The following is a 20,646-nucleotide window of genomic DNA, read 5'->3' on the forward strand; positions in this document are numbered from 1 at the left end:
GTGCAGGTCCGGTGGCGTGTTTGCCGTCGGGGGGGGGGGGGGGGGGGGGGGTGCAGCGCGAGAGCTTGGTCTATCCCTCCGCAGGTTCACCTTCAGAAATCTTGTTACGACTTTTACTTCCTCTAGAATAGGATAAGAGATAGTGTCTTATTTTGTGTGCCTATAGTATAGTGGTTATACTGTGGTTTATGAATGTTCTTGGGCAGACACAAGAGGCACTTGTTTATAGTTAATTAGAAGTTCAGATGCACTGGTCCATTACTATTTGAACCTCAGCATCTAGGGTTCAAAATTGGTAAAATTATACATTATATGCATATTGTTGTTGTAATTTTTCAGTCAGTTGAGATAAATCTTGAGGAGAAACATTTTGGGTTGTTTTGTGTCTTTTAATATGAGCTACTTTAAGACATTTAGAAGACATAAGTTACGTCAATTTAATGGCAGATGTGCTCGGCTAATTATGTGGGCCGGTCTGAGCCAAAAAATGCCCGGGCCGTTTTGTTCTCCCAGTCCAGCCCTGCTCATGTCAGATGAGATTCTTCACCTGGATGGAGACTTTCTTCACACGTTCTCCAGCTTAAAATATACAATGTTCTGTCAGGAGACGTTCTCATCAGGCCCAACTAGAACCCATAGAAACAAAGTTACTAGATCTCTGTTGCTGGTTCTCGTCCACGTCTCTCAGGACTTATTGATCACGAGTGATCTTATTTATAAAAAACAGTTGTGTTCCACATGCTCCTGTGTGAATAACATGAATCTGAACATGCTGAACCTTTTTATCTGGAAATCAGGTTTGTCCGGAAGAATTAGAAGCTAAAGATCAAACCTGTGGAATAAAACACATGTTGTGTTTATAGAGCGCGACGTGTGTGTGCGCGCGTGTGTGTCTGTGCGTGTGTGTCTGTGTGTTCCTGAAATAACCCAGCCTTGTGGAGGGGGAGGTGCTGACCTACAGAACAGTTTAACTTCATGTGAAGAACATAAGGAAAAGAGGTGAAGAGAATGGAGGAGGTGAAGAAGAGGAGGAGTCCTGAGGAGGAGGAGAGACTTCTTCTGTGATTTAACTGGAACCAGATGCGTCCGTTTCTAACGGAACCAAACTCCGCTTCTCTTCTTCTTCTTCTTCTTCTTCTTCCTCTTCTTCCTCACACCTGGACCGTAGAGTAACGGTAGATTCATGTCAGCCTAACGGGACTTCCTCTCTACCGGGACTTTCTCTGGACTCTACCGGGACTTTCGCTGGACTCTACCGGGGCTTCTCCTCGGTTCCGTCATGGGTCCAGGTCGGGTGAGTGGAACCAGCTGACCGGAGGTTCTGTGTTCTCGGTGGAACCTGGTTAATGTTCTCCATGTTTTCTTTAAACGTTGTAAGAACAGATGACGTTCAGCTGATCTTCTGGATCCATCACAAACTCTCAGTTAAAAACAAGTTCAACTTTTATTCCTGAAGAAACTTTTTTTAATTTAAAACCTGATCAAATACTGTTTTTAAACTCTCATAAATCCAACACTTAATTCGGCGTAAATGTTAATAATCCAAAAATAATCATTGCTCAAATTAAAGAATAACATTTGAACTTCCTGCCAATAGAGATCACTCGCTTCAGTAGAACAGCATTTCACCACCAGACTCCAATGAAAATATACAGATTTGAAATTAGATTTGGTTCTATATTGAAGTTCTCTGTGTTAATATCAATATTAAATACATGTACAGAGACCTCTGGGGCTGATGGTAAATTCGGGAAGAAAATAACTCATCACTTTCACTTTAACACGTTTCCCAACAGTGGAGTTTAAGGAACTAAGTCTCCAAACCAGAACTAGAGATAACCGAGCCGAGGACCGAGCCGAGGCCCGAGCTGAGGCCGCCTGACATGAGGCTCTGCCCGGCCGGGATGTGAGCACAGCCAAGGATGCTGCCCCGCCGCCGCCGCTGCTGCTCCGGCCCCCTGGTGCTGCTGCTCCTGGGAGCCGCGGCCTGCGTCCTCTACCAGAACCTGAGGTCGGCCTCGAACCGGCTCCGCTCCGGACCACCACCCGCTGATCCCCCGGGCCGGAAGTCACCACATGACGTCACGGAGAGGACCATGAGGGTCATTTACATCCTGGAGAGTTTGCAGAGGAATACAGAGGTGTGTGTGTGTGTGTGTGTGTGTGTGTGTGTGTGTGTGTGTGTGTGTGTGTGTGTGTGTGTGTGTGTGTGTGTTTGTGTGTGTGTGTGTGTGCGTGTGCGTGTGCGTGTGTGTGTGTGTGTGTGCGTGTGTGTGCTATTATTTGTTAAGGACTAAATTACTTTTGCGTTATATGATGAATGTAATACTTGATTCTGTTGATTTGATGATTTGTGATTTATCTCCTGCATCAGCTGATGTTTCTGATTATTTATCAGACTCGTTCAGGATTCCTTCTAAATTATTCACCAAAGACTCAATAACATTTCATATTTTAAATAAAACCTCATCATCACATAAACTGAATGAAAGTAACGGGGAATATGGTCGAAAGCTTTTAAACACAAACAAATGCAAAGACCCTGAAGTGTTCATACGCCACAATGAGTGCTTTGTCAAACTTTATTTAAATTAATGTTCTTTCAAAAAAATTACAGTTAATAAACAACACAACTTAAGTTTGTATTCAAAGGAAACTTTCACCCAAACATCAATAAATAAAATCAAAGTCATCGTCTTAAACAAAAACTTCATTCAGAACATTTTAAATTGTTCATCACATCAAATCATTTGTCACAAACTGAAATAACCATTCAGCAAAAAAATAATACAAAATGAGTAATTATTAGATAATTGAAAATAGATTTTTATCATAGCTGAAACAGAACCTTTATTTTTACCATTTTTTAATTGTGATGCTTTTTAAATGATTTTTAATTGAAGAAGAAGAAGAAGAAGAAGAAGAAGAAGAAGAAGAAGAAGAAGAAGAAAAAGAGTCAAGTCTCATTGTTTCAGTATTTTTAGTTCATGAGATGATCAGTGACCTGTGTGTGTGTGATCTGATCCACTGGTTTGTGTTTAGTTTATTTGAATGATGCAGTCAAACTCTGTGACTGGTTCATCACACACGTCACATGACCGTTCACAGACACTGGTCATGTGGTGATAACAGGAAGTAGATGGTTGGTCGGAATGTGACTGATAAGAACCAATCAGGAAGAGAACGTGGGTTTCTTTACACAAGTCTCTGATTCAAAGGCTGGAGACTCCAGCAGGTGAAATTTGAAAGTGTCCTGCAGAGTCATCAAATGTCCTCAGGGTCCTCAGGGTCCTGCGGTGAGGACGGAGACTGACAGGAAACAGCTGAGGTTGACCCACTGTGGACGGGTGGACTGAGGTCAAAACTGTTTGGCAGCAGGTCAGACAGGTGTGTTTTTACAGCTGCTGACATGAGCACCATCTTCAGACAGCTGGTTCCTCTGGTTCCTCTGGTTCCACTGATCCATGATGTGGAGGAACTGATCAGCTGATCAAAAGGTTCTAGGTCAGGAACCTTCTGTTTGTTTCTGAGGTCACATGTTCTCAGACCAGCTGACTGGACATCTGAGGTCATGTGATCAGTGACCCACTTCAACATCAGTGTGTGGAATGAGACCTTGTTATCATGACGAGCCTGGAGACACATGTCCAGAGTTACCATAGGGACACATGTCCACGGGTATCCTTGAGACACATGTCCACGGTAACCATTGAGACACATGTCCAGGGTTACCATAGGGACACATGTCCACAGGTACCCTGGAGACACATGTCCAGGGTTTGCATGGAGACACATGTCCACGGGTACCCTGGAGACACATGTCCAGGGTTTGCATGGAGACACATGTCCACGGGTACCCTGGAGACACATGTCCAGGGTTTGCATGGAGACACATGTCCACGGGTACCCTGGAGACACATGTCCACAGTTAGTGTTGAAGACAAAAAAGACAAAACGACCTGCAACAACAAAGTAAGACGATAAGATCTCTTTACAGGAGGGTGGGGGCCGTTTCCTCTTCCTGTCTGTGCTCGGGGCCACTCTGTTTCTTCATCGGACAAATGACACTTCTGTCTCTGTCTCACTCTGTCTGTCTGTCTCTCTCTGTCTGTCTCACTCTTTGTCTCTCTCTCTCCCTCGGTCTGTCTCTGTCTCTGTCTCTCTCTCTCTATGTGTGTCTCTCTCTCTCTCTTTTTGTCTCTCTCTCTCTCTTTCTCTCTCTCTCTCTCTGTCCTCATGAAGAAAAGTCAAACAGACGCTGCCAACTTCCTGTCCCAAACGTGAACTGAATCACAACCAACATGAAGACAAACAGAACTTTTCAACTTTATTTGTAACAAATGTTCATTGTCTGATTGATATATTTACGATGTTTTGTTAGAATCTTTTTTTGCAGCGATGACGAAGCCTCGGATCGAAGGTCTGATCTGTGATTTGTAACGTTAGAACAAACTGACTCTAGTGTCACTGATAAACTAAACTCTTCTCCTCTCTTTTCTCTGGATCCCAGACGTCTCACTGACATGCTCTCTCCTCAGGTGCGGGGGGCGTCTCAGAAACTGTCAGGGCGGCGTCGGGCCGTGGTCCTGACGGGTCGACACCAGGCGTCTGACACCGAGGTGCAGCTGTACCAGCAGGTGCTGCAGCAGCTGCACTACGACGTCCACACGTCCAGATACACCGAGACCAGCAGCGTCCTTCAAACCAATCAGGGTACAGAGATGAGGGCGGTCACATGACATCATCACATGCATAAAGTCTGCTGATTGACAGCTGTACTCCACGAGTAGAGCAACAGTTGAGAATGGTCTCCCCGGTTACAGGAGTGTGTCTCCATGGTTACAGGTGTGAGTGGGTGGAGCCTGTTGCTGTGTCTCAGCAGCTCAGAGCGGAGTTGTCTAAGGAGAGTCTCGTTCTCACATCTGCAGCGACATCAGAGGGTGAGACCCACCTGTTCCAGCCAATCACAGAGTGGCTCTGATCCCACCTGACGTCCGATCAACTCACCTGTGTCTCTGCGTCCTCAGGTGAACCTCATCCCGGGTCTCATGGACGCCTTCTCTGACGCAGGTGCAGGTCTATGTCACATGTTCACATGGTCTCACCTGAAAGGTGAGTCAGCAGCTTCATGTGTGAACTGATGTTTGTTACTTGTTACACTGTAAAAAACATCAGTTCACACCAGGTGTGTTTGTGTTCACCTGTTTCCTGCTCAGGAGTCGATTTACCCCTGAGGCCGTACTCCTGTGGATCAAACAATCAGAAGCTGGGGATGCCTCAGGACAGGTGAGTGTCACATCACCTGTCTGATTAATCAAACTTCCCTGTCTTCACATACTTCTCTCTGACAGTCCGTCACCTGTTGGAGCTCCGCCTCCTGGTCTTGTTGCCATGGTGAACATTTATGTTCTGGTGACATCAGTAAGACCACTGACATCGTTCCTGCATGACGTCATGGTGGTTGCGACCAATCAGGAGCTGAGGGCACGCCCCCTGAAGGTGAAACAGAGCTTTTATCTTAACGCTGTACTTCCTGTGGGGCGCTGCCCCCTGCTGGTGTTAAAACATCCTCTCTCCTAGCTCAGGGACTTTCTGCTGCAGGAGCTGGGACCAGCGAGCTCCCATCATGCTTTTGGGCAGATGAAGCAGGTGATAGGCGAAGTGCTGCAGGCAGCTGTGTCAACCAATGAGAGGACAGAAAGAGTCAACAGGTAAAAATCCACCAATGAAATATAATCCATTACATTTTGAAAGATCCCATGGGCTCAGTGTGCTTGTGTTGTTTCAGGTGTGTGTTGTGTAGCTCAGTGTGCTTGTGGTGTTTCAGGTGTGTGTTGTGAAGCTCAGTGTGCTTGTGGTGTTTCAGGTGTGTGTTGTGTTACCAGCTGCTCACCTTCACTCTGATGTTCAGCGGCTCCATCACTCCGGTTGTCGTCCAGGTGAGAGAAGGACTGATCCTCACATTTCTGTCAGAGTGAGACCTCCTGTCACTGACATATTTTCCATTCCTGCCAAATAATGTGATTTGATGAAGATAAAAAAGTTAAATGACCAGAAAGTGTCAAAACTACAAATGAATAACAGATGATCTTGGAATAATTACTCAAATGTTTAATTTAAGGTGAGTGTTGATAACTCATACAATCAAGTTATTCAGGTGAGCTGCAGGTTAATGTCCAGCAGAGGTCACTGTGTCCTCAGCCTCTTCTCCCTGCCGTCTCTTTGTTTCCAGGTGGACACTGATTTAACATTTTCAGCTCTAAGGGACGAAACGTTTGACGGACAGGTCACCAAAGACCTGATCCTGGAGGACACACTGCACTTCCTGTCACACACACACCTGTCGTCAGAGACATACAGGAGACAGGTGAGAGTCAAAGGTAGGACATGAGACAGAAACTGTCTCTGTGTTAGAGTTAACCTTGTCTGTCTATCTCTCTCTGTCTGTCTCTCTGTCTGTCTGTCTCTCTCTCTCTCTGTCTGTCTCTGTCTGTCTCTCTGTCTGTCTCTCTCTGTCTCTCTGTCTGTCTCTCTCTCAGGACGGTGTCTGTGGAGGGTCAGATGATCTGTGTTTGTCAGAGGACGAGTTTCTTCTTCTTCTTCAGTTTCAGAGACAGATGTCAGCGCCCTCTGCCTTTCAACTGGTAAACACATTGTTGCTGTGATAACATCTCATCACCTGTAGGGAGAGCTGCTGCAGCTTTTATCAGTCTCTTGCTCTGTTGTTTCTCTGCAGCTCTTTCCCTCTTCTTCCTCTTCTTCCTCCTCCTCTTCATCTCGTCCTCTGAGCGTCTCTGATCACATGGTTAGGATCAGCTGTTACTACAACCTCCTCAGAAACATCAGCTCCAGGTGACTTTTCAAAATCCCATAATGCACTGCTGCAGCAGCCTGTCAATCATTCAGCAGACGTGTTAAAGTTATGTTCGTGTCTCTGACAGTAGCGCAGACGCTTCGTCCAATCAGGAGTCAGATGTGAGCTCACTGGGCGGAGCTGCAGGTAAAGGTAAGACCATGATGAGTCAGGTCTTCACACGGTCGACACCACTGGGATCCAGCTCTGTGATTGGTCGGTTTCTCTGTCTGTTTCAGGTCGCTGCGGCAACCCCCACCTCCGACAAATTTACACCGACCCCCCCCTCACCCTGACTCCGCCCTTCAGCCCCGGGGTGAAGGAGTATTGTGCCGAGGTGACCTTTGACACGGTGACGGTTCGAATCCGACCGATGACCTTCAGCCCGTCCTGCGCGGTCCACCTGGACGAGCACCGAGGACCCAGGTGAAACCAGGACCGACCCCCGACCTTCAACCTCTGATCCCAGAGGATTCACGTTTTTCTGTGTGCAGGATGGCGAACTACCCGGTTGGCCTCGGCAACAGCCGGATCAGCATCCTGGTGACGGACGACGCTGAGACGGAGCCCGTCGTCATGACGATTTACACCGTCCACTTGTTCCGTGAGAACCGACCCAGTCTGCCCATGTTCGAAGATCACATGATGTGCAGCTTCGTTCAGGTGAGTCAGCCGCCCTCCGATTGGCTGCTGCGCTGTAGAGAAAGTGATGTCAGATCTGCGGCTCACAGAAACACAGATTCTGTAAAATAGAAGAGACCCAAAAACCATGTTTATCATATTTATTATGATATTAACCATATTAATGAAAATAATATTGTATCATTTATAATACTTATCAGATGAAGTATATATATATAGATAGAGTATATATCAGATAATATCTAAACAGTTGACTCATGGTCAAACTGTCAAGAAGTTGTCTCTCAGTTTTCGGTCTGATGTAACTTCCTGTGTCCAGCGTTTAACCTCGTGTTCAGATCAGATGTAATCACCAGGTGTGGCTGCAGGGGGCGCTGCCGCTCATTAAAGGCTCAGAACATATTTTCATAAACTGTAATGTCTCTGTTTTCGTCCCCGCCCTCACCTGTCCTCTATGATCCACCTGGCCTCAATAAGAGGCAGATGCAGAGAGAGGGTGTTTAGTCCTCCTGCTGGGGGGTCAGCAGGCCCCCGGCGGGGGGGCCCCTGCAGGACACAGAGCCCATTGATGCGCGGTGGGGCCGGCGCTTTGAAGGTAAAATGAAAGCTGCTGCTTCTCTTTGATCCGAGGTGATAACCACGACTCGTCTGGGCCCCTGGTTCACCGGGGTCGGGGCCACACTGGCCCCTCTGTCTTTTCACTTTGTGTCCAACACAAGAAACACTTTGATTCTTCATCATCACTGCCGTCTCCACGGTAACAGAGAGTCCTCATCAGAGATCAGACACATCATGTGATGAAGAATATATTTAATTTACCGGCCGAATGATGTCATCACTATCGTATTCTGGTTCTTAGCTGATGTTCATGTTTCAGAACCTGAAGTTTCGATGATCCAGAACCTTGAAGTGTGGAAGGTTCTTCAGTTGCATTTGTGCATCTGGAGAAACCAACATGATGTTATTTACTGTTGAGTTACAGACTGGATCAGGTTCTGGATCAGGTTCTGGATCAGGATCAGGATCAGGATCAGGTTCTGGATCAGCATCAAATCCAGATTCATCATGTGACGGAACAGACAGATGAACACCAGCTGCAGCTTGGTTCAGTTTTAGCTTTTAGATAGATATAGATAGATAGATAGATTACTTTATTCATCCCCGAAGGGAAATTAAGTCGTCATAGCAGCCGGTATATTTGAATACAATAAAAAACAATACAATAGAATAAAATAAAAATATTGAGGTAGAAAGAATAAAAACACAAACACAAGATAAATAGGTAGATAAGGAGCAGTGGCAATATGATGGTAATAGTACTGATGATATGATGGTAATGTTATTGTTAGACAGTATATAAAAATAGTACAGTATATATAGTATATAATATAACATAATATATATTATATATGGTAGTAATTATACCAATATAATAGCAGTATATAGTAATAATGGCAGCAACAGTATATATAATAATAGTAAATATAATAATAATAACATGTACACATGTATAAATATGTGTATATACAAGAATATACAAAGAGTATGATATAATATGATATGATATATAGTAGAGGTATAAATATAAGTATTTGACTATACAATAGATAATATAATATACTATGAGTGTAAGAATATGTAGACAGAGCGTGCAAAAGACAATATTATTGTAGAAAATGATATATAATATCAATATGGTTTATATTAACACATATCACATATGATGTGAAGTAAGTGTTCCAGTATATGGAGCGGAGTGTTGTACAGGGTACACAGTGCAAGGAGACAGGTATATTTAGTGCAGTTCTGTGATGGTGGCTCTGACAGAGGTAGATGAGTTGAACAGTCTTATTGCGGTTGGGAGGAACAATTTCCTGTATCGTTCCTTAGAGCAGCGGGGTTGAATGAGTCTGTGGCTGAAGCTGCTCTTAAGCTTGTCCATTGTTTTGTGGAGGGGGTGAGAGGGATTGTCCATGATTGCCAGCAGTTTTGCCAGCATCCTGTCCTCAGCCACCTCCTCCAGTGTGACAAGCTTAGAGCCAACCCAAGACTCTGCCTTCCTGATGAGTTTTTTCAGTCTGTTGGCGTCCTTTGCCTTGATGCCCGCACCCCAGGACACCACAGCAAAGAAGATGGTGCTCGCCACAACAGACTTGTAGAACATCTGCAGCATTTTGTTGCAGACATTGAAGGACCTGAGCCTCCTCAGGAAGTAAAGCCGGCTCAGGCCCTTCTTGTAGACGGCCTCTGTGTAAGTGGACCAGTCCAGTTTATTGTCCAGTGTGACACCCAGGTACTTGTATGCAGACACCACCTCCACATCCGTCACACCGATGCAGACAGGAGAGGGCAGGGGCTTGTTCCTCCTGAAGTCCACTACCATCTCCCTTGTCTTCGCCACGTTGAGCTGCATGCAGTTCTCCCCACACCACTTCACAAAGCGGTCAACCAGGTCCCTGTACTCAGCCTCCCCCCGCCCTCAACACACCCCACAATGGGCGTGTCATCAGAGAACTTCTGCAGATGACACGACTCAGTGCAGTGCTTAAAGTCAGCAGTGTATGTGGTGAAGAGGAAGGGGGACAGTACAGTTCCCTGGGGGGCCCCGATGTTACTGATCAGACGATCAGACACACAGTTCTGTAATCTCACAAACTGCGGTCTGCCCGTCAGATAGTCATCGACCCAAGTGATGAGGGGAGCACTCACCTGCATGCCCTCCAGTTTGGCATTCAGCAGTCTGGGCTGGATGGTGTTGAAGGCGCTGGAGAAGTCGAAAAACATGATCCGGACTGAGGTGTTGGGTCTGTCCAGGGCGGAATAAGCCTTCTGCAGCAGGTAGATGATTGCATCATCAACCCCATCATGGGGCTGATATGCAAACTGCAGGGGGTCTTGTGATGGGCACACCAGCGGTCTGAGGTGTGCCAGGACCAGTCTTTCCATGACCTTCATGATGTGAGAGGTCAGTGCCACCGGCCTGTAGTCCTCCAGTGCAGCAGGACGTCCTTTTTTGGGCACTGGGACCAAGCAGGAGGTTTTCCAGAGCACTGGCACTCTCTGAAGGTGTAGGTTCAGGTTGAAGAGGTGCTGGAGAACTCCACAGAGCTGGCTGGAACATGCCTTCAGCACATGAGGGCTGATGCGGTCCGGTCCCGCTGCTCTACTCTGTTTGAGCCTCTCCAGCTCTCTCCTCACCTGGCTGGCTGTGATGTGGAGTTTATTTTGAAGCAACAGGTCTCACTTAAGGCCGGCGTATGTTTCTGCGTTTTCACGGGCTTGGAAGCGCAAGAGCCCTTCTGGGCCCCTTACATGCTTACGTATCCCTTCGTACGCGCTTACGTGCGTCGCCCAATTTTTCTAACTAGACGGCAAAGCTCCGCAAGCCTCACGTAGCCGGCAAGGCTGTGATTGGTCTGCTAACTACATCCTTTCCGGAGTCGCATTTCCGGTTTCATGCCCCCACAGTATCGGCAAAAACCACGAAAGATTTAGAAGAACGAATATGGACCAAAATAGAAGTGCACTTGGCAGAAGAGATCCGAAACTATGACCACTAGTATAACCCGTCACTGACTTTTCGATGTAAATAAACGGCTCTTCTTCGTGCCACACATGAAGAAGAGCCGACTTCGACAAAAAACATTACTCCGCCTAGTGGTCTGGCGGTGAATTGCTTTGCATCCAGCGCAACGCTTGGAAAACCATGAATGATAACGAATCCTGCTTTACAACTGCGTGAAAAGCGGCAGACGCCATTGCAGAAGCATGCGCCGGCCTTTAGCTTCAGTGACCTAATTGACAGCTGAGACTGACTCCTGATGGTGAAATGTGTGTATTGGCAGAACCTCGATACCACGGCTCCACTCCACGTTTCTGACTGCAAATAAAGTCGTCACCACAAGAGGGCAATGTGCAAATCAGAGATATTTGAGCTTCATTTCCCGAGGACGTGGAGATGTGTCTCCGGTTCTGACTGAGACGCCCCCTAGTGACAGAATGTGGTGAATGAGGGTTTGTTGTCGTCAGTGAGAAACTTCTAGAACTTTTTCAGTGTTTCAGTGTCTGAAACAAAGAATCAAACTTCTGTTTTTCTGTTGGAGCTCTAAATTCCTGATTCTCCTCCGAGTCGTCGCCTCCTTTTTTTTTGGCAGCATCTCAGGTCTTTTCTTAAAAGCTCCTGGCAGCAGTGGGTGTGATCTGATGACTGTTGATGGGATTATGAGCAGGTTTACTCAGAGTCAGATCAGATCAGATCTCAGATCAGTTCAGATCTTTGATCACAACGCTCAGAGGATTAACTTCCTGCTTCTGCTGCGTCCTGAAAAACAGAGTGAAACTCGTCTGGAAACACGGAGCTCACATGTGACAGCAGCTCCACCGCCCCACACTGTGACATCACACCTGCAGCTCCACCCCTACACACTGTGACATCACATCGGCAGCTCCACCCCCACACATTGTGACATCACACCTGCAGCTCCACCCCCAAACACTGTGACATCACACCTGCAGCTCCACCCCCACACACTGTGACATAACACCTACAAGTCACATGAATCTCGTCTGTGACGAGCCTCAAACTAAATTTTAATTTATTAAGAATCCACAAAAAACACGAGTTTATTAATAAATCATTAGTTCGATATTTAAAATTTAAAAAAAAATGTATTTCCTCACAGTTTAAATTATTATAATAGATAAACAATCTGAAAAACATAAAGTAAGGAAAACTATTATGGGACTTGTTCTTATCCTGATAAAAACCTTTACAGTTTTCAAATGGAATACATTTTCAATAATGAATAAATCATGTGAATTAATTGTGACTTGAATATGAATATGAGTGATGGTGATATTTATTTTAAACCTGGAGAAAAAGAATGAGCATTGATTATTAGGTTCATTATTTGTGTTGTAGTTCTTTTCTTTTTTTGGATTTGACTCCAGAATAAACTTATTAAACTATTCATAAATTATTTATTTATTTTATAAGAATAAATAAATAATTTGATCTGCTGTTAAGATTTTCACTTTTCTATCATTTGTCATAGTTTAAATCATATTTACATTTCATCATTGATTAACATTGTCTATTGATATGTAAATGATTTCATTTCATCAAGTCTTCAGCCCTGGACGAGGTCGGCGGCGGGACTGAGTCGTGACCCTCGGGATGAAAGGCTACGGTGTGTTTGGTGTGGGCGTGTTTTGGTAGCGTGGCGGCGGCGGCTGATCTCAGAGCAGCGTCCGGTCTGTTTGAGCGTTTACACTGAGCTCAGGTACGAACAAGAAAATCCCTGTTAAGTTTTCTTGTTGCACTTTGTTGTGAGCTGCGACGCCGCGGTGAGGAATGTGACGCCGCCGCCACGAAACCTGCAGAAGAGGAGGCCGTGTGTGTGTGCTGCAGGGTGTACCCCCTGTTCTGGGGACCGACAGCCACATTACAGGGACAAACAAGCGTGTGTGTGTTGTACGGTGTGTTTGACGGAGTCTCTGAACTCGGGGCCAGACACGGCGGCTCTCACGGGGCCTCTGAGCCGAGCTGGTTTATTTGACCTCTGACAACAGAGTTCAGTAACAAAAGGAAAGGAAGAGTTCTGATGCGTTTTCTGGTTTCAGGACTGTGGTCTCCGAGTCCGGCCCGATCGCTCCTGTGGTCTTCAGACGGCCGTCATGTCCCAGAGGCCACGTCACATCTGCACGTCAGGACACCAGCCAGGTGTGGTGTCACTTCCTGTCTCCAGTAACTCACCTGTCTGTCCATCTCTCGGTTGTCAGTCTGTCTATCCGTCCGTCCGTCTCACACCTGTCTCTCTCACATGTCTCTGTCTCACATCTCTTTCAGTCTGTCTCTCACCTTTCTGTCTCAATTATCTCTGTCTCACATGTCTGTCTGTCTGTCTCAGGTCGGTGGGTGGTTCCATGTCTTAGCTGTTCTGACAATAGGACATGTGATTGGAGGAAGGTTGCCTGGCAACCAGATGGCTGTTATCACCGGGTGGTGGAGCGTCGCTTGCTGCAGGGCTGTATGACAGACAGGAAGGTGAGGTCATGTGATCTCAGGTGAGGTCATGGGACATGAAGGAGTGAGACTAATGTCCCATCACATGTGTCCTCATGCTGGCGCAGATTCATCTGTGGAATCTCGTCCTCAGGTGTTGTTTATCGGTGACTCAACCAATCGCGGGATGATGTACTTCCTGATGGAGCGGGTCAACTCCAGTCTGGACGACTGGGGCCAGGCTCACGACACGCTGGTCCACCGGGACCTGAACGCAGGTCAAACTCTGGTCAGCTACTCGTATTATCCTCAGTTCTGGTTGGAGAAGGAGGAGAGGCCCACGTTCAGGGAGGCGCTGCTGCAGCTGCTCCACAGGTGAGTCACCAGGGGGTCACCGGGGGGGGGGGGTCGATGTTCTGAAACCAACACCAATCCTCCCTCTGCTCCGACAGGTCTCAACCTCTGGTGAACTCCAACCTGACGGTCCTGGTGGTGGGGGGAGTCCAGTGGCTCAATACCAATCACCTGTGGACAGTCAGTGAGGTGCTGGACAGGTGAGAAACACGACTTCAGTTTCCGTCTCTGTCGACATCAGACATCAGAGTTTGTTTTTCAGTACAAATCAAATCAGATCTTTTTACTTTTCAAAGATCCAGAATTTCTTTTGAAAATCTCTTTTGTGCAGTTACTCAGACGTAGCTTTGTTTGAGCGTTAGAATACTGAAAAGTTAGGGTTGAAACATTCAGTATATAAAGTGTCGTAGGTGTAGAGCTTCACTTCCAGATCTGCAGTAAACTCAGGGAATCAGGTTAATTTCCTTCAGAGTCAATTTCACAGGCATCCATGTCAAGACTGTAGTTCTCATGACAACTGGTGTTGATTGCTCCTCCTCAGGGAGGGTCTCAGTAACACCCTGGTGGTGGTGAAGACTTTGGGGATGGGTTTCCATCTTCCTGTGGATGGGATCAGATCTCTCAGTCTGGTAGGTTCTTCATAGCAACTCAAATAAAGAAACAGATAAAACATCAGTGTTATGACACTAAGTGTCAATATAATGATGACTTTTAATAATATAGTATAACTAAGTTATAATAATGCCATAAAGTTACAATCTCATGGGTCAAAGCTCTGAGGATCAGGAGTCCCCTGTGGTCGCTTCACTTTGGAAACTCAAAACAGCTCCCTCGTACTTTCAGAGAGAAATCCAAGATCTCGACAGAGACAATGATAACATCATCGCCGCAGCGAAGCATCATGGGTACGAGGTGATCGACACGTTCAGCATCACGATGGGTCGATATAAAGAGTTCCTTCAGGGACGATGTGCCTGCCACTTTCACGAGGTAACAACCTTCTCATCAACATCTCCTCTGTCCATCTTCTTGAGTGGACGATTAAGAACTAAAATATAAGTTCGTCATGTGTCTCTGTCCTGTTTGTGTCGGTTGAAAAGATAAATACTGTGATTGTTAGTCTTTGGTGATTTGTGATGGAGTTCCTCTTGGAAACGTCAGATTTCACTCTACGCAGACGATGCCCAGCTCTTCAACTAGCACCGGCTGTTTCTTCTTCACAGGTGGAGAGGTTTCCTTCCTTTAGGCCTCCAGCTGACACAACGTCCAACAGAACCACATCCAACAGAACGAGGCTCAGCAGCCAATCAGCCGTGCAGGACACGGAGCAGGAGGCGGAGCCTGACACCTTCACCTATCACGTTAGAGGACCAGTGAACCAGGTGTACTCCGAGATCCTGCTGAGCCGCCTGTGTCCCGCAAACTGAACGTGTGTGTGTGTGTGTGTGTGTGTGTGTGTGTCTGTGTGTGTGAGACAGAGGAGTAAAAACAAATGAAGAAGAACATGTATGAAACTTGTTCATCTTGTTTTATTTTGTGATTTCAGCTAAAACAAACTGTAAAGAGTGATTCCACGAAAACGTGTCTAAACATCATCAATTCATCAAACTGAAGAACCACAGATATTTTCTCACATTTGTAATACACAATAATTTTCTCATCGTCAAAAAGAAGAAAAAAATCGTCTGTTTACTGTGTGAGAACCAGTTACTTCTACTATCGCTACTAGTTACAGCTAGTTAATACTGCTAACTTCTGCCAACTCTGCTCGTCACATCCTCGATTGCTGCTAATCGTATATGTTGATATATCTGTTGATATATATGTGTTTATATCTGTTGATATATCTGTTGTTATATCTTTGTGTGGTCCTGGCGACGTCATACCTCCTTGTCAAGTGATGTCACAATTTTTTTTAAATCACCTTGTTTCTAAAGGGCACAACTTGCTACTTTTATTACATAGTTGCAGTAAGTTTTGATACACACTAACTAGTCCTGGTGTATACTAGTTAGTTTACAATGTATAGGCGGCTGTGGCTGAGGGGTAGAGTGGTCGTCCTCCAACCTGAAGGTCGGCAGTTCAATCCCCAGTCTGACCCATCTGCATGCCGAAGTGTCCTTGGGCAAGATGCTGAACCCTGAATGGCCCCCCATAGAAAAAGTGCTGCGAATAGATGCACTGTATGAATATGTGTGTGAATGGGTGAATGTAAAAATGTACTGTAAAGCGCTTTAAGTGGTCATCACGACTAGAAAAGCGCTATATAAATACAAAACCATTTACCATAGTATCTAGTTTATGTTTTCCAAAGACTTCTAGGTCGGGTGATTAGTAACTTGATTTTCATCTGTACTAACTAAATGACGACGCATACTAATTAGTTATGTTTCCTAACCAGCTGCTCTGTGTCTTTTATTTCTTGTTTCAAACCAAAGATGTAAAGAAAAGTCTTATATATTTTATATATTTATATATTTAAATGTTGAATCGTTTCATGTTTTGTTTCTGAGCTGAAAAATATTTATTCTCTGAACTTTAACTTTTCGACTGTGAAAACATGAAAAATCTGATTTGTTTGATTTAAATCATTGAAATGAATAAAACTTATTTTATCCGACTTAATTTTGTGTGTTTCTCGTCCTGAATAATATTAATAATCACGGATCAACAAGATCGATCATGATTTTTATTGGGCGAGCCCACGGTGTGTTTTCGTGACGTCAGCAGTAGAGCCGTCCAATCAGGACGGTCGTGTTGCTCCCTCTGCATATACCTGCTGCTCCGGGACGCCCGCGGACCAGTGACCGAGTCAGGGAGCAGGACGCCGGGTCAGGGGCCGCCGCCTCACCGGAGCTGCTCTGGAGGACTAACACTAACCCTAACCCAGGTGCATGAAGAGGACATGGAGACACGGATCACAAGAGTCCGACACATGAGTCCCGTGAGTCTGCTGCTGCTCTGCGTCTGTCCGCTGTGCTGCCGGGGCTCCTGGATGTGAGTTCTTAATACTTTATATAGTATAGTAGTATTAATACTGCTGTTTCACACAGGGTGAGTGTGTGAAACAGCAGTATTAATACTACTGAAACAGCAGTATTAATACTACTGTTTCACACAGGGTGACTACAGGAAATAAATCTCACGTAGACTTTTTTTCTTTTATCTATCACGAATGAAGTGAATGTGAATTAATTATCGGTTATTTATTATTCAGTTTTTCTTATAATCACAACGAATAATTTAATAATCATAATCAGAGATAAAAAATAAAGATATAAATGTGATTGCATTGTTTTCAGTAAGATTTTTTCCGGCTCATTAAACTGTTCAGTGTTGGATAATAAAGCAGATTTTTTACCTGCCTAAGATAATAAATATAAAGGTTCTGTCAGAACTTTTATAATTTATATAATTATAAAGAACATATAATGACACTGTGCTCTAAGGTTCAGTGTTTAATAATCAACAGAAACAACCCGAGGGAGTTTTCAGGCTCCTGTGGATCATCTGGTGTTCAGACCTTCACTCAGGGACCGTCCACAAAGGAACTGTTTTTAATAACTTCATGTCATGTGACCCACCAACTGCAAATCACATCCCACGTTATTGTCATACGAGATAAAAAAGACACGCCTCTTTCTTTAGATCTTTTTTTTATCAGTCACATGACATAGAAACTGATCACCAATATACAAATATTTTTCAAATATTAACAACCATGTAAAACATCAGAAGCAGTAAAATAAAAAGATATCAGTGACATGTGATATGACTCACTGAGTCACATGACACAAATCTATTATTATTATTATTATTAGTAGTAGTAGTAGTAGTATTGTTATTATTACTTTTATTATTAGTATTATTATTGTTGTTGTTCACTGAAGTTTCTGGAGTGATCTGTCTCCCTCTGCTGGTCACTCATCATAAAACACAGATCTTTATTCTTTATTATAAAAGTGAAAAGCTTTTCAAGTAAATAAAATATTCAAATCAGCTTGTTCTGAGCTAAAGTGAAACCACCACAAACAATTATTTTCTTTCTGATCTGATAAATCCAGGTTTTATCTTTTATTGATCATCGACCCAGATGTTAATGTTATGAATCGTTTCCTGAACAGGTGGTTGGGCGTGGCGTCAGCCGGCGGCCCGGAGAACCTCAGCTGCTCCAACCTTCCTCTGAGCAGCCGGCAGCGGGAGCTGTGCCGTAAGAAACCTTTTCTGTTGCCGAGCGTCCAGGACGGAGCTCGACTCGCTATCGACGAGTGTCAGAGTCAGTTCAGACACGAGAGGTGGAACTGCTCCGTCAACCAGCGCCCTCCAGTGTTCGAACATGAGTTAACCAGCGGTGAGAGCGCGACCTGATAATAAAAATGATGCACATAACAAATAAATACAAACACATTATATTAATAAAACAAACACATTGGCCGTCAACAAGAACCAAAACAATTTTACAACTTTTATTTTTACTCTAGAATGTTAACATGATGTCACTCTGACCCTCCCTCCCTCTCATCCAATAGGAACCAAAGAAACAGCGTTTATCTACGCGGTGATGGCTGCAGGGCTGGTCCACGCCGTTACGCGCTCCTGTAGTCAGGGCAACATGACGGAGTGCGGCTGTGACGCTCGGCTGCAGGGCGGCGGCTCCATGACGGAGGGCTGGCACTGGGGCGGCTGCTCGGACCACATCCAGTACGGAACCTGGTTCAGCCGCAGGTTCATCGATGCCGCCGCCAAAAACATGTCGACGAGCGGGGGAGGCTTCACGCCGGCAACCATGAACCAACACAACTCAGAGGCAGGACGCCAGGTGAGACACCGAGTGAAATCAAATCAGCATAGTTACTATTTTCGGACTTTTTGATAATGAAAATGATCTTTTAGTTTTAATATCACTCCCTGCACATGAGTTTCAAAATAAAAGCCTCTTAGAAATAAAGAATAATACTTTTCTGTTGTCATGTTTAAATTTGTGTCTCATTGTCTCACCCTGCAGGCGATTGACAGGACGATGTTGACAGACTGTCGTTGTCATGGTGTTTCCGGTTCTTGTGCGGTGAAGACGTGTTGGAAGACGATGGCGGCGTTCGAACGTGTCGGCGTTTATCTGAAGGAGCAGTATGAGCACAGTGTTCAGGTGTCGGACCGCTCAAAGAGGAAGACGAGGAGGAAGGACAAGCGTCTCCTTCCTGTCGACAAACACCAGCTCATCTTCTTCAACAAGTCTCCCAACTACTGCCTGGAGGACCGGCGCCGCGGCATCGCCGGCACCAGAGGGCGCCGCTGCAACCGGACGTCCGCTGGACCGGACGGTTGCAACCTGCTGTGCTGTGGCCGTGGATACAACACGCATGTGGTGCGACACGTCCAGCGCTGCGAGTGCAAGTTCGTCTGGTGCTGCTACGTCCGCTGCAGGCGCTGCGAGAGCATGAACGACATGCACACCTGCAAATAAACAAATCACAACTGAGGACAAAGTTTCAAACATCAAGTTTCCAACATCATTCACGAGGACAGCATGAATAACATGATGATGATCCCACCTTAGGATCAAACCTCTGCTCGAGTCTCGTGACCAGCTGGTTCTGAATCTTTGGGTTTTTTCTGAGAAACAAACCGATTCATGAAAACAAAACAAATCAATTTTTTTTTATATTTCATTTTGTCAGTAAATCTTTATTTATATTGAAATTATCACATTTAATTTTGTTGATTTCAGGAAAAAACTGTCAGAATATAATACACGTTTTATACAAATTGAAGTTTGAAAAGTAAAAAAAGTCCAAACATTCAAAGTTAAACACTCAGTTATAACAAATCAATAAAATGTTGTTTATTAAGTTTACAACAGTAGTAATAATAAGTAAACTGTCAGGACGAGCTGCTGATGTGACGCTTCACGTTTCCATTTAGTCTCTAACATCTTCGGGACGTTTGATCGTCGTCCACGTGAAAACAGGAAGTAGAACCAGAGGAACTCGTTATCAGACACGTTCGACTCTAAAGTGAATGATCTGTTCCTCCTGGTGTCTGGCTCCAGTAACTCCTCCTCCAGTAACTCCTGCTCCAGTAACTCCTCCATGTTAGCCGATGGGACCAAACAAATCAAAGAAGACGTTAAATAAATGTTTTTCAAATATGTTTCTGTCATTTCAGGTCGTTCTTATCTCTGTTTGTTCAAGTGTTTCTGATCAGTTTGGTTTTCATTAGTTATTTGATATAAAAACAGGCTGAGACATGATGATTGACATCTGAGACTGACTTCTGATTGGACGAGAGCATGTGTGGGCGAGGCCTCGTCACCACAGCTCCACACGATCACTACTGCACAGACTGTAAATAATTATCATCACCACAAGAAGGCAGCGTTTGTATAAGAAACGTTGTCTATTTTATTTACAGTTGATTTTTCACTGAAACAAAGTTCAGGTCGAGGACAGAAAAATCGAGGGAGGATTTGTGGTTATCAGAGTAACCTACAGTTTAACTGAGAGTTTTCATCCCATGCACGTTCACTTAGTGGAACTCGAACAAACAAGGTTCAGTTTTAATGAGTGAAGAAACAGGGGGGGGGGGGGGGGGGGTCTGGAAGACAAATGATGACGACTCAGCAGAAAGAGTGTGTGTGTGTTGTGTGTGTGTGTGTGTGTGTGTGATGACAGAGCAGAAAGATTCAGGAAACAGAAAACAGCAGAGAACAGACACAGATTCTCATTTACAGGATTTCCTGCTATTCTTCACACACACGTGTTTGTACTTTTAACTTATCTTAGGACCCTCATTG

The 20,646-nt window shown here is 45.0% G+C and overlaps 2 protein-coding genes across 2 annotated transcripts; both read left to right on the forward strand.

Moving 5' to 3' along the window:
* Nucleotides 1-4,505: 4,505 nt before the first annotated feature.
* cped1 (cadherin-like and PC-esterase domain containing 1) lies at nt 4,506-16,298 on the forward strand. The gene is made up of 20 exons (XM_061076195.1): nt 4,506-4,713; nt 4,846-4,940; nt 5,028-5,112; nt 5,217-5,286; nt 5,352-5,499; nt 5,581-5,711; nt 5,867-5,939; nt 6,233-6,367; nt 6,540-6,644; nt 6,737-6,852; nt 6,945-7,006; nt 7,093-7,279; nt 7,348-7,516; nt 13,118-13,217; nt 13,405-13,541; nt 13,654-13,874; nt 13,952-14,053; nt 14,395-14,482; nt 14,697-14,843; nt 15,077-16,298. Exons 1-20 carry the CDS (start codon nt 4,524-4,526, stop codon nt 15,278-15,280), a joined length of 2,565 nt encoding a protein of 854 aa, XP_060932178.1. The 5' UTR covers nt 4,506-4,523; the 3' UTR covers nt 15,281-16,298.
* A 383-nt stretch (nt 16,299-16,681) lies between these two features.
* wnt16 (wingless-type MMTV integration site family, member 16) lies at nt 16,682-19,523 on the forward strand. Its single transcript, XM_061075727.1, has 4 exons — nt 16,682-16,850; nt 17,978-18,204; nt 18,383-18,672; nt 18,859-19,523. Exons 1-4 carry the CDS (start codon nt 16,759-16,761, stop codon nt 19,315-19,317), a joined length of 1,068 nt encoding a protein of 355 aa, XP_060931710.1. The 5' UTR covers nt 16,682-16,758; the 3' UTR covers nt 19,318-19,523.
* The last annotated feature ends 1,123 nt before the right edge of the window (nt 19,524-20,646 follow it).

Source organism: Limanda limanda, chromosome 1 (assembly GCF_963576545.1).
Source record: "Limanda limanda chromosome 1, fLimLim1.1, whole genome shotgun sequence".
NCBI lineage: Eukaryota > Metazoa > Chordata > Actinopteri > Pleuronectiformes > Pleuronectidae > Limanda > Limanda limanda.

Excerpts from the sequence above, each read along its gene's own strand:
- wnt16 (XM_061075727.1), top strand. The coding sequence starts at position 16,759 with ATGGAGACACGGATCACAAGAGTCCGACACATGAGTCCCGTGAGTCTG. Across the intron at positions 16,851-17,977 it reads TGCTGCCGGGGCTCCTGGAT|GTGGTTGGGCGTGGCGTCAG; the intron begins GTGAGTTCTTAA and ends TTTCCTGAACAG. Across the intron at positions 18,205-18,382 it reads CGAACATGAGTTAACCAGCG|GAACCAAAGAAACAGCGTTT; the intron begins GTGAGAGCGCGA and ends CTCATCCAATAG.
- cped1 (XM_061076195.1), top strand. The coding sequence starts at position 4,524 with ATGCTCTCTCCTCAGGTGCGGGGGGCGTCTCAGAAACTGTCAGGGCGG. Across the intron at positions 5,712-5,866 it reads AGGACAGAAAGAGTCAACAG|GTGTGTGTTGTGTTACCAGC; the intron begins GTAAAAATCCAC and ends GTGGTGTTTCAG. Across the intron at positions 14,054-14,394 it reads GTCAGTGAGGTGCTGGACAG|GGAGGGTCTCAGTAACACCC; the intron begins GTGAGAAACACG and ends GCTCCTCCTCAG.